Source organism: Nerophis lumbriciformis, linkage group LG27 (assembly GCF_033978685.3).
Source record: "Nerophis lumbriciformis linkage group LG27, RoL_Nlum_v2.1, whole genome shotgun sequence".
NCBI classification, from domain to species: Eukaryota; Metazoa; Chordata; class Actinopteri; order Syngnathiformes; family Syngnathidae; genus Nerophis; species Nerophis lumbriciformis.
The window spans coordinates 31281374-31296180 of NC_084574.2; the positions used below are offsets into that span (position 1 = coordinate 31281374).

The 14807-nt window shown below is 37.2% G+C and overlaps 1 protein-coding gene across 4 annotated transcripts in view; it reads right to left on the bottom strand.

The window, feature by feature from the left end:
- mycbpap (mycbp associated protein) overlaps positions 1 to 14807 on the bottom strand; it is a 32587-nt gene that overhangs the window by 2995 nt on the left and 14785 nt on the right. For 2 of the 4 annotated variants that reach the window (XM_061987803.2, XM_072916413.1), the window contains exons 8-14: positions 11913 to 12034; positions 11027 to 11135; positions 10762 to 10954; positions 10499 to 10686; positions 5812 to 5922; positions 5403 to 5498; positions 2142 to 4069 (exon numbers count right to left, since the gene is read on the bottom strand). In XM_061987803.2, the coding sequence (XP_061843787.2) occupies positions 3956 to 4069; positions 5403 to 5498; positions 5812 to 5922; positions 10499 to 10686; positions 10762 to 10954; positions 11027 to 11135; positions 11913 to 12034 (933 nt within the window). In that variant the 3' untranslated portion in view covers positions 2142 to 3955. Of the gene's footprint in view, positions 1 to 2140; positions 4070 to 4309; positions 4444 to 5402; positions 5499 to 5811; positions 5923 to 10498; positions 10687 to 10761; positions 10955 to 11026; positions 11136 to 11912; positions 12035 to 14807 lie in introns of those variants that run through there. The other 2 variants (XR_012051254.1, XM_072916414.1) reach the window with 2 other exon arrangements.

Genomic DNA, 14807 nt, shown 5'->3' on the forward strand with positions numbered 1-14807 from the left:
CAGCAGTCGATATTGACAATAAAAAGTCGTTCTCGCAATTGTTGGATAAGAATTTAAACCATAACCAAGCATGAATCACTATAGCTCTTGTCTCAAAGTAGGTGTACTGTCACCACCTGTCACATCACACCGTGACTTATTTGGAGTTTTTTTTGTTGTTTTCCTGTGTGTCGTGTTTTAGTTCTTGTCTTGCGCTCCTATTTTGGTGGCTTTTCCTGTTTTGTTGGTATTTTGTTGCAGCAGTATCATGTCTTCCTTGAACGCTATTCCCCGCACCTGCTTTGTTTTAGCAATCAAAACTATTTAAGTTGTGCGGACGCTATACTTCTTTGTGGGGACATTGTTGATTGTCATGTCATGTACGGATGTACTTTGTGGACGCCGTCTGCTCCAAGCGCTGTAAGTCTTTGCTGTCGTCCAGCATTCGTTTTTTTTTTTTACTTTGCAGCCAGTTCAGTTTTAGTTTTGTTCTGCATAGCCTTCCCTAAGCTTCAATGCCTTTTCTTAGGGGCACTCACCTTCTGTTTATTTTTGGTGTAAGCGTTAGACACCTTTTTACCTGCACGCTGCCTCCCGCATATTGTGATCACAACAAACCATGTTCCCGACATCTACAAAGCAATTAGCTACCTGCTGCCACCTACTGATATGGAAGACTATACATGGTTACTCTGCCGAGCTCTAGACAGCACAAACACTCAACGGCACATTTGTGGATTATAATTACTGGTTCACAAAAATCTTTTTAACCCAATTCGGTGAAATTACATAATCTCCCATGGCACACCAGACAATATTTTACGGTACACTAGTGTGCCGTGGCACAGTGGTTGAAAAACACTGCAGTATATAATCCTCCATGTTGGCAGACACATTCATTTAATTCAATTTCATTCCAAGCAATAAAACAATATTTTTGCACCTAACAAAAAACATCCACAAACACTGGCTTACTCTAATAAAAATGCCAAGTTTGTTATAGTTAAAAAAAAAAAGAAGACAAAAAAAAGGCTGGCTTCCGCTGGAGAGACATCTGTCTGCTAGCTTGAGCGCCCCCACCTCCCAGTGTGGCGAGTCAGGGTACTGCAGAGGCATTGAACTGTAGGTCGACAATATATCGCCCCTTACCTTGAGGCAGAGGTACTTGCTGCCTCATGACCTGCCTTTTCCCGTGGCTGCAAGAACACACCCGCTCGCACACACGCACTCAATACACTTTGTGTGTAGCCGTGGAGGGACCACCTGTGGCTGACTCACTTCTCGTCTGCCGCGTTATTTTAATCGGGAAACACGGAATTTCCGCGATTTTGACCATGAAAATGATCAAAATACACAGGAACCACACCAAAATCACATAGAAAGCATACACCAAAAGAGAAATTATAAAGCTTACTTTATTTTATTACTTTGTTTTTTAACATCTCATGGTTAAGCCTTTTAGCCCCCCGGTGGCAAGGTGAGGCACTGCCTCACTTGCCTCCCCTGGCAGCACGTCACTGACAGACACAAAACTAAGTCAGTAATTGTATTACTATTAGTTATTAGGATTATTAGACATATATGTGTAATAACACACACACATACACACATGTATATACTGTATATATATACACACATATATATACACACACACACACATTATATATATATACACACGCACACATTATATATATATATATACATACACACACACACATATATATGTAATATATATGTGTTTGTATATATATATATATATATATATATATATATATATATAAATATACAGTATATATATATATATACACAGTATATATATATATATATATATTACACACACATATATACATGTCTATACAGTATATGTGGCGTATAACAATTTTTTTTAGCGCATCCATATTTTGCCAAAGGTTTTTTTGGCTGTCATTGTTCCAAAAATAATAAGTCATCAAAATCTCTGTTGTTATGAGTTATTGACCTATTAAAGGCTGTATCTTACCTCATGTAAAGAACTAAAGTATTCCACTTTGCAACTAATTTCTTGGAAATATTGCATAGTTTGTGTTCTCTTCATAATAAAAAAAAAAGTTGTTTTTAAAAATTTTATTTAACAAAAAGAGCATTAAACATACAAAAACAACAACATTACAAATATATAAACGTATATATGGATAGGTCTGAAGCTGTAAAATACTTTATAGTGTTCAAAGTATACAAAAAAAAAAAATAGATGACATACTTGTAACACTTTTGAGCTAACAGTTAGACTCAAGGGCTAATCGTTTTTATGAGACGTTATGAGATGCCAGAGTGTTTGTCTAATGGTACTGTAAGTCAGCCCATCCAAGTGGAGGCATGTAACTTTTCTCAATGCCAATATGCATTAAAACAGTGAAAATAATTATTTACCAGAAATAATCCATCTTTGTTCACCGATCTATGCCAGTGACATACAATGGAAGGCAGAACAAATAAATGCTATTCCACTAGATGGCAGAATATACATAATTAACTTGGGTATCCACCTGTACCATTCTCCTGACTACCCACAAGTATCATAGCAATGTATAAATACAAAGTAAAACTGGCTTCTAAAGGCTATGGGAAGTATAGTGATAAGTGATTTCAGCGCATGCTCATGAATACAAATATTATGGTCTTTTGCTACATTATCAGCTGTTCCCTTATCCTTTTGTGGAAAATGTCTGATACATTGGAACCCCTTAGTGCTTGAACTGGCGTTGATATTTAAATATTTAAAATGACTGCAGAAGAATATCGTCATGAGCGCCAGCAGTCTCTGCAGTGCACGACTATTTTTTCAAAACTTTGTAAAACAAAAGGATGCTGGTCCTTAGGAGGATATTGGTGTGACGGCTACAAGTTATACCAGCAATTCTCAAACTGTGGTAGGGGTAAAGTGATTTGGTATGCAGGCTCTTTCTTGTGGTATGCCAAAAGAGCACTTGATTAAAGTAGTTTTTTATTTTCTTATATTTAAACAGTGTTACAGTTCAAACTGTGTATAATTTTACATTGGCCAAAATATTAAATATATTATTAAAATAAAACCTATGCCTTGTTTTTAAAGAATACTTAGGTCCAAAAATACAGTAGCCTGCTACTGTATTTTAATGTTAGTCATTATGGTGGTACTTGAACAGGGTCTCTGCAGGATTGAACAAGCCAAATTTAAGACTTTTTTAAGACCATAATGAATACAATTTAAGACCCATTTCACATCAATACAGGCAAAAAAGTACAAAAGACTTGAAGGAAAATTTTAGGCCCGGAATTACTTGCAAAATATTTTGAGTTTATTCACAGCTCTTTCCCATTGGAATACAAAACGCTTAACCTAACTACAAACACCAGAAACCTCTCTGTTGTGAACCAAGATTTGTTTGGAAGTCAGAATAAAACAATTGCCAAACTATAACTTATGACCGGGCAGCACAGTTAGTTTCGCTGCGTAGTTACGTTATAGCGTCCTCAAAAATCGAAACATTTCAAAGCGAGACTGACGTTTATGCATGTTTCAAATAAAAGTAACATCAAAATAGATTTTTAAGACCTTTCAAAATCGTATTTAAGACCTTTTATGAGATTTTAGAAGAATTTTAAACATTTTAAGGGCTTAAATTCAAATTATTGGATTTAAGACTTTTTTAGACCCCGCGGATACCCTGTTGAAGAGCCAAGTTTTTCTGAGGTGGTACTTCGTGAAAAAACTTTGAGAGCCACCGAGTTATACAATCCAATAAAATTGTGCTATCACCAAGAAAATATCGCAGTTTTCACTGAGCAAGTTGTAAACCAGTGCAAATTGCAACAACAATTAATATATTGGTAAATAAATATCCCTTGAGTTGTCAATCACGTGATCATTGTTTATTAACATTCTAAATTGAATTAGGTTCTTTTCTTAGAAAAGAAAGATGAAATGTACCTTATGGCCATTAAATATACAGTATGTTCAGTCGTCTGTTTCTATCGTGACATCACAGTTAGTGTCTTGCTGATCTCCATCATTGAACTTATCCCTGGAAACACGCATGCTGTCCTTTTGGTCATCCATCAGAGGATCATCCTGACAGGTAAAGATTGACAAAATACAGATTTGAGCATAAGTGACTTAATTATTCACTTTAATACACAGACATGTTAATTTTTGCAATGATAATCAGGTTTACATTATGTATGCGATCTATGTGTCATTATGTATTGGGCCGGCAATAGATCAGTCCGTCGGGACTCGGGCTAAAGAACCGGTGAGGATAGGAGTCCCGCTGCGGACAAAAAGTTGTTGGAGAGATGCTAATCTGCTTACTGACTACTGTTGAGGTGCCCATGAGCAAGGCACCGAACATCCCCAGTCTCAGCTCAGGGGCGCAGTCAACGGTTGCGCGCCCCATCACTCTGACATCTCTCCTGCATGTGTGTGGTCTGGTTCTCTGTGGTTATCTGTGTGGTGTGCAACACAATATTCATACAGCTGAGTGTAAATTGAATTTCTCCTTGAGGGATTATGATAAAAAAAAAAAAAATCTCTTTATATGTCATAAACTTGATTTCAAAACCTGTCAAAGAGTGAAAGCAGAACACAACTTGGTTTAAGGTCCAATATCATACATTGTACACCATTTGAACCTTTTGACTGGATTCTTGTATGTTGTTTTGTTGTTGTACTTCAGAGATGACAAACGCGGCCTTCATTAACATAGCTTATCTGCAACATTTAAAGTTCTATTTTAAAATATCCCGCACGTAGCTTGCCTGGTGAATAACGGCACATTCAACTTTTAACAAAATCTCATTGAAATGTATTATTTTCATCACTTTTAGGACACCCTGATTGCCTACTATAAGATCATTTAAACCTTTTTTGTTACCAAAATTCCAAAAACATGTATTATATCAGTTAAAATTTTGTATCTTCCCTATAATTATTCATAGCTGGAAATAACAATATTGTGAAAGCATTACTACTTCTACTGAAGACTGTTGGTAATTGTGTTGATTGGAGGTAAAATAAAGCTTTGTGTTTTTTCTTGGCAAGTGCATGTGTACATTTTCACAGTTACCATGGTATCCCTCCCACCCCATGAGTAAGTAGGTCGTAACTTACCTGTGACTCAGCCATCACACAGAGGAGAAACCCACTCCAAAATGTATGCACTCAAGCATGCACGGCTATGTTCCTCAATATATTCTATATCATACTTAGAGATGTAACAGACCCATCACGTTTAACGGTGTCGCTAATGAGGTGACAATGCAAGCCACCACAAAATAAGTCGTCATCTTCATAATGGTTCAGTTTCATTGCTGCTGACTCTTGCTCATGTAGAGAAAGCACAATCTTCAAGTTACTGTAAGTTGTATCTCACAGACTAATGGACTAATTCAATTAAATAGTCTACCTGTCCAGGTGTTCCAGAGAGCTTCCAAACACGATCTGGATTCATTTCTTGCAAAAGCTTCTTTAGGTCCTCCTCTGTCTGATCAAGGTACTGCAACTAAAAGCATGGATGGATAAAACATGATTCACATTTTATGAAATGAATAAATCTACATGTTGCAACTACATATAGGTACGATTTTACAAAAACACCATATTTCATTGTTTAACAGTAGTATCACTAAATGTTGGTTACTGTAAGCAAATAGATCAGAATTATCTGAAGACAGCAATGACCTACATTGGCTTGGAACATTTTTTTCAACCGCTCGATTGACTCAGTTAAGTAACATGCATATTCTCCTTATATTGCGACGGGAAATAGTTGAAGATATGATCAGTTATGCGCCATATTTAAAGCATGTGTTTACCTTGTATGGCTCTGCAGGAGAGATGGATCTCTCTGGACTCCGGATTCCCCGCAGCACATCGTACATTATCATCTGGCACATTTCCTGTTTAACTCTCTGTTCCAACTTTGTCTGTGGACACACAGTACAACAAAAACATTTTTCCCCAATAAAGAGGCCATGAAGTACTATACAGTCAGAAAAATGGACAGGGGTTATGATCTATATCAGGGGTCAGCAACCCAAAACGTTGAAAGAGCCATACTGGACCAAAAATACAAAAAACAAATCTGTCTGGAGCCGCAAACAATTAAAAGCCTTCTATAAGTGATATAATAAAGTCAACACATAAAATAAGTGTCTATATTAGCCTACTATCAAAATGACTATGTGTCGTAGGCTGACACAAATTTTCATTGACCGAAATGTTGAAATGTAATCTTTATTCTACCCATTTTTGCAACATTGGAAAACATTAGTAAAACACAGGCTTCTCAGGGGGTGAGATAATTCCTCTAAATTACTGACTTAGAATGGCCAAATGTATATATGTGTGTGTCCAAGTTAAAGGAAATGGCGGGCTGCCTTCTTTGAATGGATTTATAACAATCTATGCAAGCTGGGTTGTTTGCTGTGGTCTATAACGACACACAAACCACCATCAGAAATGCAGGCAATATTACATACAGATATGTGCAGATATAAATTAAATACACAGAGGACATAGGAAATGAAACGAGCTTAAATATACCTACAAGTGAGGCATAATGATGTAATACGTACATAAAGCTAGCCTAAATAGCATGTTAGCATCGATTAGCTTGCAGTCATGCACTGACCAAATATGCTTGATAAGCACTCCACACCAGTCAATAACATCAACAAAGTTCACCTTTGTGCATCCACACACAACATAAAAAGATTGGTGGACAAAATGAGACAAAGAATGAGTGGCATACAATATGTCTTTCTCTGTCATCGCTGAAGATGTTATACATTTAAACAAACTACGTGAGTTCAAGGACCGCCAAAATTCGTAGGATAAAACAGCGCTTGCCAAATACCTCATTAGAGAATCATGTTTAATATAAACAGTGGGATTTCTAACAATTAGAGGTTTGTGTCATGTTGTCCTCCAACAGAAACCCTATTAAAACAAAAATATATTTTTATTTTTCTATTTTTAGACATTTTTGAAAAAGCTCCACAGAGCTACGAAGGCAGCGCTAAAGAGCCGCATGTGGCTCTAGAGCTGCAGGTTGCAGACCCCCGATCTATAAGCACAGTCCTGTTACCTATTTATGTTATTTGCTTATCTTTAGAATGATTTTAATCTACATTTAAAACACTTCCATGTGGTATGGATAACCTATTGGATATGCTTTTGTGTAAATTTTGCTCCACAGTCACCTTTATTACCCGTTGAGTTAAGTCTGTCTGCAAGATGTTCTGTCTGTCTGTAGGCATCCCCAGATTGCAAATGAAACCACACCCCACCTTTCCAAAGGTATCATTTATGATCTTTTGAAAATGTACACTGTTTGAATATGTATCTTGTTGTCGTCGACGTAATTTTTTTCCAGACACAGTCTAAACCAGTGGTTCTTAACCTTGTTGGAGGTACCGAACCCCACCAGTTTCATATGCGCATTCACTGAACCCTTCTTCAGTGAAAACATTTTTTTTTTCTTTTTTTAAATTCAGGACAAAGTTATTATTGAAGAACTATATGGATAAACTGATGTTGTTGTTGTGCTGGGACTCTTCACCCGTGAGCGTACTCCGGTTAGGGAATAAGGACACCTTTTTTACGTTTCAAATTCTTTATATATAACTTTTTAGCAGCAGCAGCTAAGCACACTCCAACATACACTGTTCAACACATTGCCCGAAGGACCCCGAGAAGTAAACATAGCTGCCCGGTAAACTGCCTGACTCAAACAGACTCAACTTAAAGGTGCATGACTACATTAGTAACTTGTTTACGTCAGCAATAATATAGTCAATTATATTCAACAATTAACATTAAATAGGGAACTTTATCTTCTATCTTAATCACTGACAAAGGGAATTTATAACAGTTATGATTTTTTTTTTACTGGTGCACAAAATGAACCGTGCATGGACATCACCTTGTTCAAAGAACAAAACCAACACAGTGCATGAACTCATAAAAAATGACACACCTGCAAATCAGTTTGACTTCTGCTGTTGCCATATTCATAATATGCCGATATGGAGAAGTTTTTATGTACACGATGAGTCGGGTGTGGCTTGACCTCCGCAGCGGAGGCTCCACCGAATCCCTGAGGCCGACTCACCAAACCCCTAGGGTTCGATCGAACCCAGGTTAAGAACCACTGGTCTAAAAACATGATACAGATTCACTCGGCCACAACACCTGCACAATCGCATTAAAAAAAGCTTTCAGTAGCATTAACGTCACTGCAAGTCACACGTCGGTGTTATTATGCGCATGCCTAGATTAGATGAAAATAATACTTTTATTAGCTTTTGTGTTTCCTCATAGCTTGAAGCAGAGCAGCTTTACTCAATACCTAGATAAGTACATCCAGCAAACACTGACATTTTTTAACACGAGTATCTAACATTGTAACATTATGTCAGAAAAGACGAAATTTATCATAAGTCACCTTTAAAATAATTTCTTGTTGAATCATAATGTGCTTATTTTCAACATGCTATTGGCTATACTTCATGTAATTTGCTAAAAACACACTCCGGTTTCTATACAAATCCTCTTCAGCTTATAATCAAATTATAATATACCCGTATTTTCCGCACTATAAGGCGCACCGGATTATAAGGCGCACCTTTAATGAATGGCCTATTTTAAAACTTTGTTCTTATATAAGGCGCACCACATTATAAGGCGCACCGCGTTATAAGGTGCATAGAATAGACGCTACAGTAGAGGCTGGGGTTACGTTATGCATCCATTAGATGGAGCTGCGCTAAAGGGAATGTCAACAAAACAGTCAGATAGGTGAGTCAAACTTTAATAATAGATTACAAACCAGCGTTCTGACAACTCCGTTCACTCCCAAAATGAACAAACAGCTGTTTTATTATTTTCCCCGAGGTAAAGTCAGTGACGTGGTATTTCGTTTATCTTTTAACAGCAGCAAGGTATAACATGTAGTGCAACATTTATATCACATAGTGGAGGGGAACTTTTCCTCGATTCAATAAACACGTAAAAAACAGTCTGATACTGTTACGGTAAATCAAACATTCATGCAATCACAATATAGTAACACTCAAAATAGTGCAAAGCAATAACAATATATCAATAACTCAACGTTGCTCAAACGTTAATGTCACACAACACAACACACAAAATAAACATGTAAAGCTCACAAGTTATTCCTCATCCACAAATCCCTCAAATTCTTCTTCAGTGTCCGAATTGAACAGTTGGGCGAATACGGCTGCTCTATTCCCGTGTTCTACTGCGTGACTGATCGCCTTGAGTTTAAACTCTGCGTCGAAAGCGTGTCTCTTGATAGGAGCCATTTTGGGGTCTTTACATAAACACACAAATGGAAATGAAACGGCACGCCTCGCGCAGTCATATATCCCAACATGCACCGCACGCTTCTTCTACGGTAAGCAGCCGCCGACTTAATTTCCCCCCGTAGACGAAGAAGCGCTTCTTCTTCTACGGTTTGATTGATTGATTGAGACTTTTATTAGTAGGTTGCACAGTGAAGTACATATTCCGTACAATTGACCATTAAATGGTAACACCCGAATAACATTTTCAACTTGTTTAAGTCGGGGTCCACTTAAATTGATTCATGATACAGATATATACTATCATATACAGTGTATAGTATCATCATAATACAGTCATCACACAAGAAAATCACATTGAATTATTTACATTATTTACAATCCGGGGTGTGGAGGGGGGCGAGGGGGTTAGGTTTGGTTGTTATCATCAGTCAACAATTGAGAACAGAGAAATGGATATTGGAACAGTGTAGGTCTGAGTTGGTAGGATATGGACAGCAAGTAGTGGGGAGAGAGAGAGAGAGAGAGAGATAGATCAGAAGGCATAAGAAAAAGTATCTGCATTTGATTGTTTACATTTGATTATTAACAATCCGGGGAGGGTGTTAGTTTAGGGTTGTAGCTGCCTGGAGGTGAAGTTTTATTGCGGTTTTGAAGGAGGATAGAGATGCACTTTCTTTTATACCTGTTGGGAGCGCATTCCACATTGATGTGGCATAGAAAGAGAATGAGTTAAGACCTTTGTTAGTTTGGAATCTGACTTCATTTTCCCCCGTAGAAGAAGCAGCGCTTAGAAGAAGAAGGTCTCGTAGTTGCGAGACCTGTTGTGGCTCAATATTGGTCCATATATAAGGCGCACCGGATTATAAGGCGCACTGTCAGCTTTTGAGAAAATTGGAGGTTTGTAGGTGCGCTTTATAGTGCGGAAAATACGGTAGTTGCCTCAGATGGGTCAATTGACCTTTTGTGTAGTACACAGTATGTGTACTATCAGATTCAGAGACAAACATTTGAGTTGATTTTGAGAGGGTTACAGCAAGCAAAAAAACAATGAGGCTAGTTAACAAACTCTAAGGTAACTGTACTTCATAGTAGTTAACAATGTTTGTACCCAAGCTGTGTTTTTAAAGATACAAATGAGTTGTTTTTTTCCTTGACGTAGCGGCCATACCTGTAGGAATTGCCTCTGTTTATCAGTTGCATCCTGGTAGAGCGACACCCCCTTAAGTGTGACCTGAATGGAGGCTCCTTGCAGCAGTAAAGGGTGGGTGCTGAGCTGCCACTGTTCAGTTACAATGCCGATTCTCTCGGACTTAAATATAAACTCCACCTGCTTGGTGCCACCTGGATAGATGACACCTGGAAAAGAACAAAAAGTAACAAGTGAAAATGACACACAGAGACAAATGGCGTATGATGTGTTTGCGTCCATACCAGAGGTGGTGTTGAAGTAGAAGTGCGGGTTGTCAGAATGTGACTGTAGGTTCGAGAAATTCGGTTGAAGGGGAAGATTCTGCCAGCTGAAGAGGATGGCAGTGCTGCCCACGTTGTGTATCTGAAGGTAAGACAAGACTCGCTCGCCGACAGCCGCCTCAAACATTACGGTCGCGCTGATGCTTACCTCTCCCTGGTCAAGTAAAAGCAGGACACAGATGAAGGTGATACCACAATACTCAAATAATGCAAAACTGTAATGTACCTGCCGACTAGGAGAGTTTCCAGCCCAGCAGGCAAGCTGACCAGCAAATATCAAGGCAGGAATGAGTAAACTGTGAGACTGACGATCATCGTAATGTGTCATCAGATCACTGTAGAAGAAAATTAAACAGGAAATAGACTTAGAATTGTGTAGTACTTCTACTTGCACTACTACTCCTACAAAAGTGCATAAACAGTACATACAGTAAGTAACATGTTGGTAAATATAAAAGGAATAGAACATTAAACAACTTTATAATAGCTTCTTAATCATTTTGATTTTTCAGTCCACTGATTTATATATACTAATATACACTGGTGTTATCAGCCAGGAAAACTCCCATGTGTGTGTTACCATCAGTGGGAACGTTATTGTTCAGAGTTGTGTCTGGTGCTTGCAAAACAAATGCCAAAAAGAGTGACTGGCCTTCAGCTTCTGACCATGAAAGGAAGGCACACACGCACGGACGTTTTTTCCCGAGCTGATAAGTACTTTTTCATTTACGTGGGGAAGGGATTCATATGGCCACATTCTTGGGTGGTTCTTGTGTAAGAGGAAGGGGGCGGGGGGGGGGTGTTAATCATTATGCAATGCAGTCTGCTGAAAACGATCAAAAGTGCCACTCTCCACAGCAACTGATGTTGTGGTCAAAGTTGGAAATGCCACAAAACACATTTTAAGATTCTACATGTCACGTTTCATGTGTCAGGTAAACCGTGATGAATGGGGCCATATGAATTCCCTTTCTACTGTATACTGTAGAGTGAAATACAACTTTTCTGGAGCTACAAATGCAGCTTTGATTAAACTTTTTATTAAGAGAACAGCATAAATGTGTCAACCTATTACAATGAGATGAGAATATCTGTAGGATTGTAGTTCTTACACATTTTCATGGTTACTCTTGCAGCTCTCCATGTTCTCGCCCGCCTCCTCCTTCATCAAGCGGCTGTGGCGCTCTTTGGCAACTGGTTTGCTCGAACCAATCACCTCCAGTTTGCTGAGGTCCTGAAATTAAAGTTACACATTCTGGTAATTTTTATTACACAACCCTCATGAGTAAGTCACAAATTCGCCTAGTAATGAGTGTCCTACGGATGACCGATATTGGCTTTCTTACAGATATTTGATATACCGAGATTGCCTATTTCCGATATCAAACAACAGCGATACACGCAGAAACTATACTTTTCACTGCGATGTCACAAAATAAATTTCACAGATAAATACTGTTTGTTCAAATTAAGATAAATACTGCAAATGTAAGTTAAGAGAAAAAGTGCAATATTTATTATATTTTGTCTTAACAAAATATATATATTTTTTAATCTGATTGATTACACTTTAAAATTTGGAATACTCATGATTAATTAGGTTATTACCTACTTTAAACTGATTTAAATCAACTTAAAAATAGAGCCCAATATTTGGCCACAGATGCAATTTTATGGTCAGAACGTAAAACAGGATTTAAATAAAATGTGTTACTTGAATGCAGGTCATTTATTTGCTCAAAACTTGCTAACAATTTTTTTAAAGTCCTATCGGGGTAGATTTCGGAGTGGAATTGGCTCACGAGCACACCAGTCGAAGTCTCCTCACTCATCTTTGCACTGTATGCAAATGACTGTAGAACAGCCTGGTTAAAGTAAAGCAGCTTTTACAGTCAAAATAAATTGCCTGAGTAATCTGCGAATATACATGTTTAATGCGATAATTTTTTTATGCTTAATCACAATTGACAGCCCTAAAAATAATATATTCTGCTATCAACAAGACAGGTAAGTCTTTGAATGTATTCACAAATAAAAATAAAAATAATAATGCGAATGACTATACAATGTTTAAAGGTGTATTTTCTTTGTGGCACAAACATTTGCATTAGAGCAAAGGAAACTATGTACTTAAATAATCATTGAAATTGTTAATTACTTCGGATTTATGTTTTTTCCAAATGCTTCCTTTCTTTCACATAGGAAGTGAACTAAATTTATACATGCAAAAGTCACAGTGTGCATAAATGATCAGTAATAAGACATGGAGAAGAGGTAGTATCAAATATAAGCTCTACTTCTTCATACTCTTTTTTTTTTTTTTATAGACACGTTTAATTGTGCAAATGTAATGGCAGTACATGACGCAACATGTCTGAAACAAATAAATCATACCAAACCATTTTTTACCAAACTTTCTTCGATGCTGTCACATATACACATTTTCTCCATTCTTCCTTTGGTTCATCTTTGTTGTCTATTGTCTCAATTTCTACTTTGTATTGCTGAATTATTATTTTTTTTGCTGTGTAAATACTCCAAGTGACTGAGGTGTGCTATTAGAAGTATAGAAGGATACACATTTAATTTGAAAATTGTATTTTTATAATCCAAAGGACAAACTTGGAAACAATTTCACATCTCTAGTGGGTCCCTGTTAAATTTCCTCCAGCACAAGCCAAAAAAATATTAAAATTAGTCTCATAAAACATTTGGTGTGATAATATGATTGCTATAATTTTTATAGCAATCATATAAGTACATTGAAGGTGCACTTAGGTGCACCTTCAATGTACTTCTGTACTCAGGTAAGTGAAACATTCACATTTGTTCTGTGGTGCAATTTGCAGTAATTGCTTTTTAATCTATTTTGGAGGACATATAGTGGTGACTTTAAAACGAACATATTAGTTTACAACATGACATTATAATAACACAGAACAGCACAAGACTTTGCTGTAATTTTTGTCACCCACAAATATAATTGAAAGGGACAGAGTATGAATACATTAGCCGATAATAAACTCCTTGTACTTAAGCCTGTTAATGGGATTTATTTGGAAGTGGCTGCCCGTGCTGATATATTCATTGTAGTGTAGACGATTGATAATGGACGTTTTGTTCTGATACCTAATTGGCCACAGGAACACCTTATTACATGGCCAATTCCCCACCACTTTCAGGATTAGGATTTACAACTAGAACCGTGTATATATATATATATATATATATATATATATATATATATATATATATATATATATATATATATATATATATATATATATATATATATATATATATTCAGTGGCGGTTTTTAATCTGGTAAACATGGCATTTGCTAAGGGGTGCCGTAATCAGAATCAGAAATACTTTATTAATCCCAGAGGGAAATGATCACACATGATCCTTTACCTTAACTGTGGATGGTTTCCTGAAAGGCGGCACAGGTTGTTATACGGTCAGTAATCAAGGGCCTCATGTATTAACAGCGCGTACACACAAAAACTTGCCGTACACCCTTTTTCACAGCAAAGTTGAGATGTATAAAGATTCAACTAAATATGGAAATGTGTGGTGCCTCACGCACACTTCATGGATGTCGTCAACACATTTCTACATACTATGGATATTTTGGCAACGCATAGGTGATGTTGGGTAACTGTTTGAATAAAGAAACGTCAAACAACTACTCCCCAAACTGATTGATGTGCATATCAGAGATATATGAATAGCTAACACACCCCCGTCATGTGTGCAATTGCACAAATGGATATAAAAGCATAGACAAAAAGTTGCAAAAAACACATTAAATTATCGGCATGTTAGCCAGGTATATTACATTCCCGTACAAGGCAGATGAACAGCCCGGAATAAAGTGAAATTTGAAGCAACAGCGGGTTTACCTAATGTAATCGGAGCCATCGACGGCACACACATTGCTATAAAAGGGCCATCATATGACAAATATGTACATGTCAACAGGAAACATTTTCATTCGATCAATG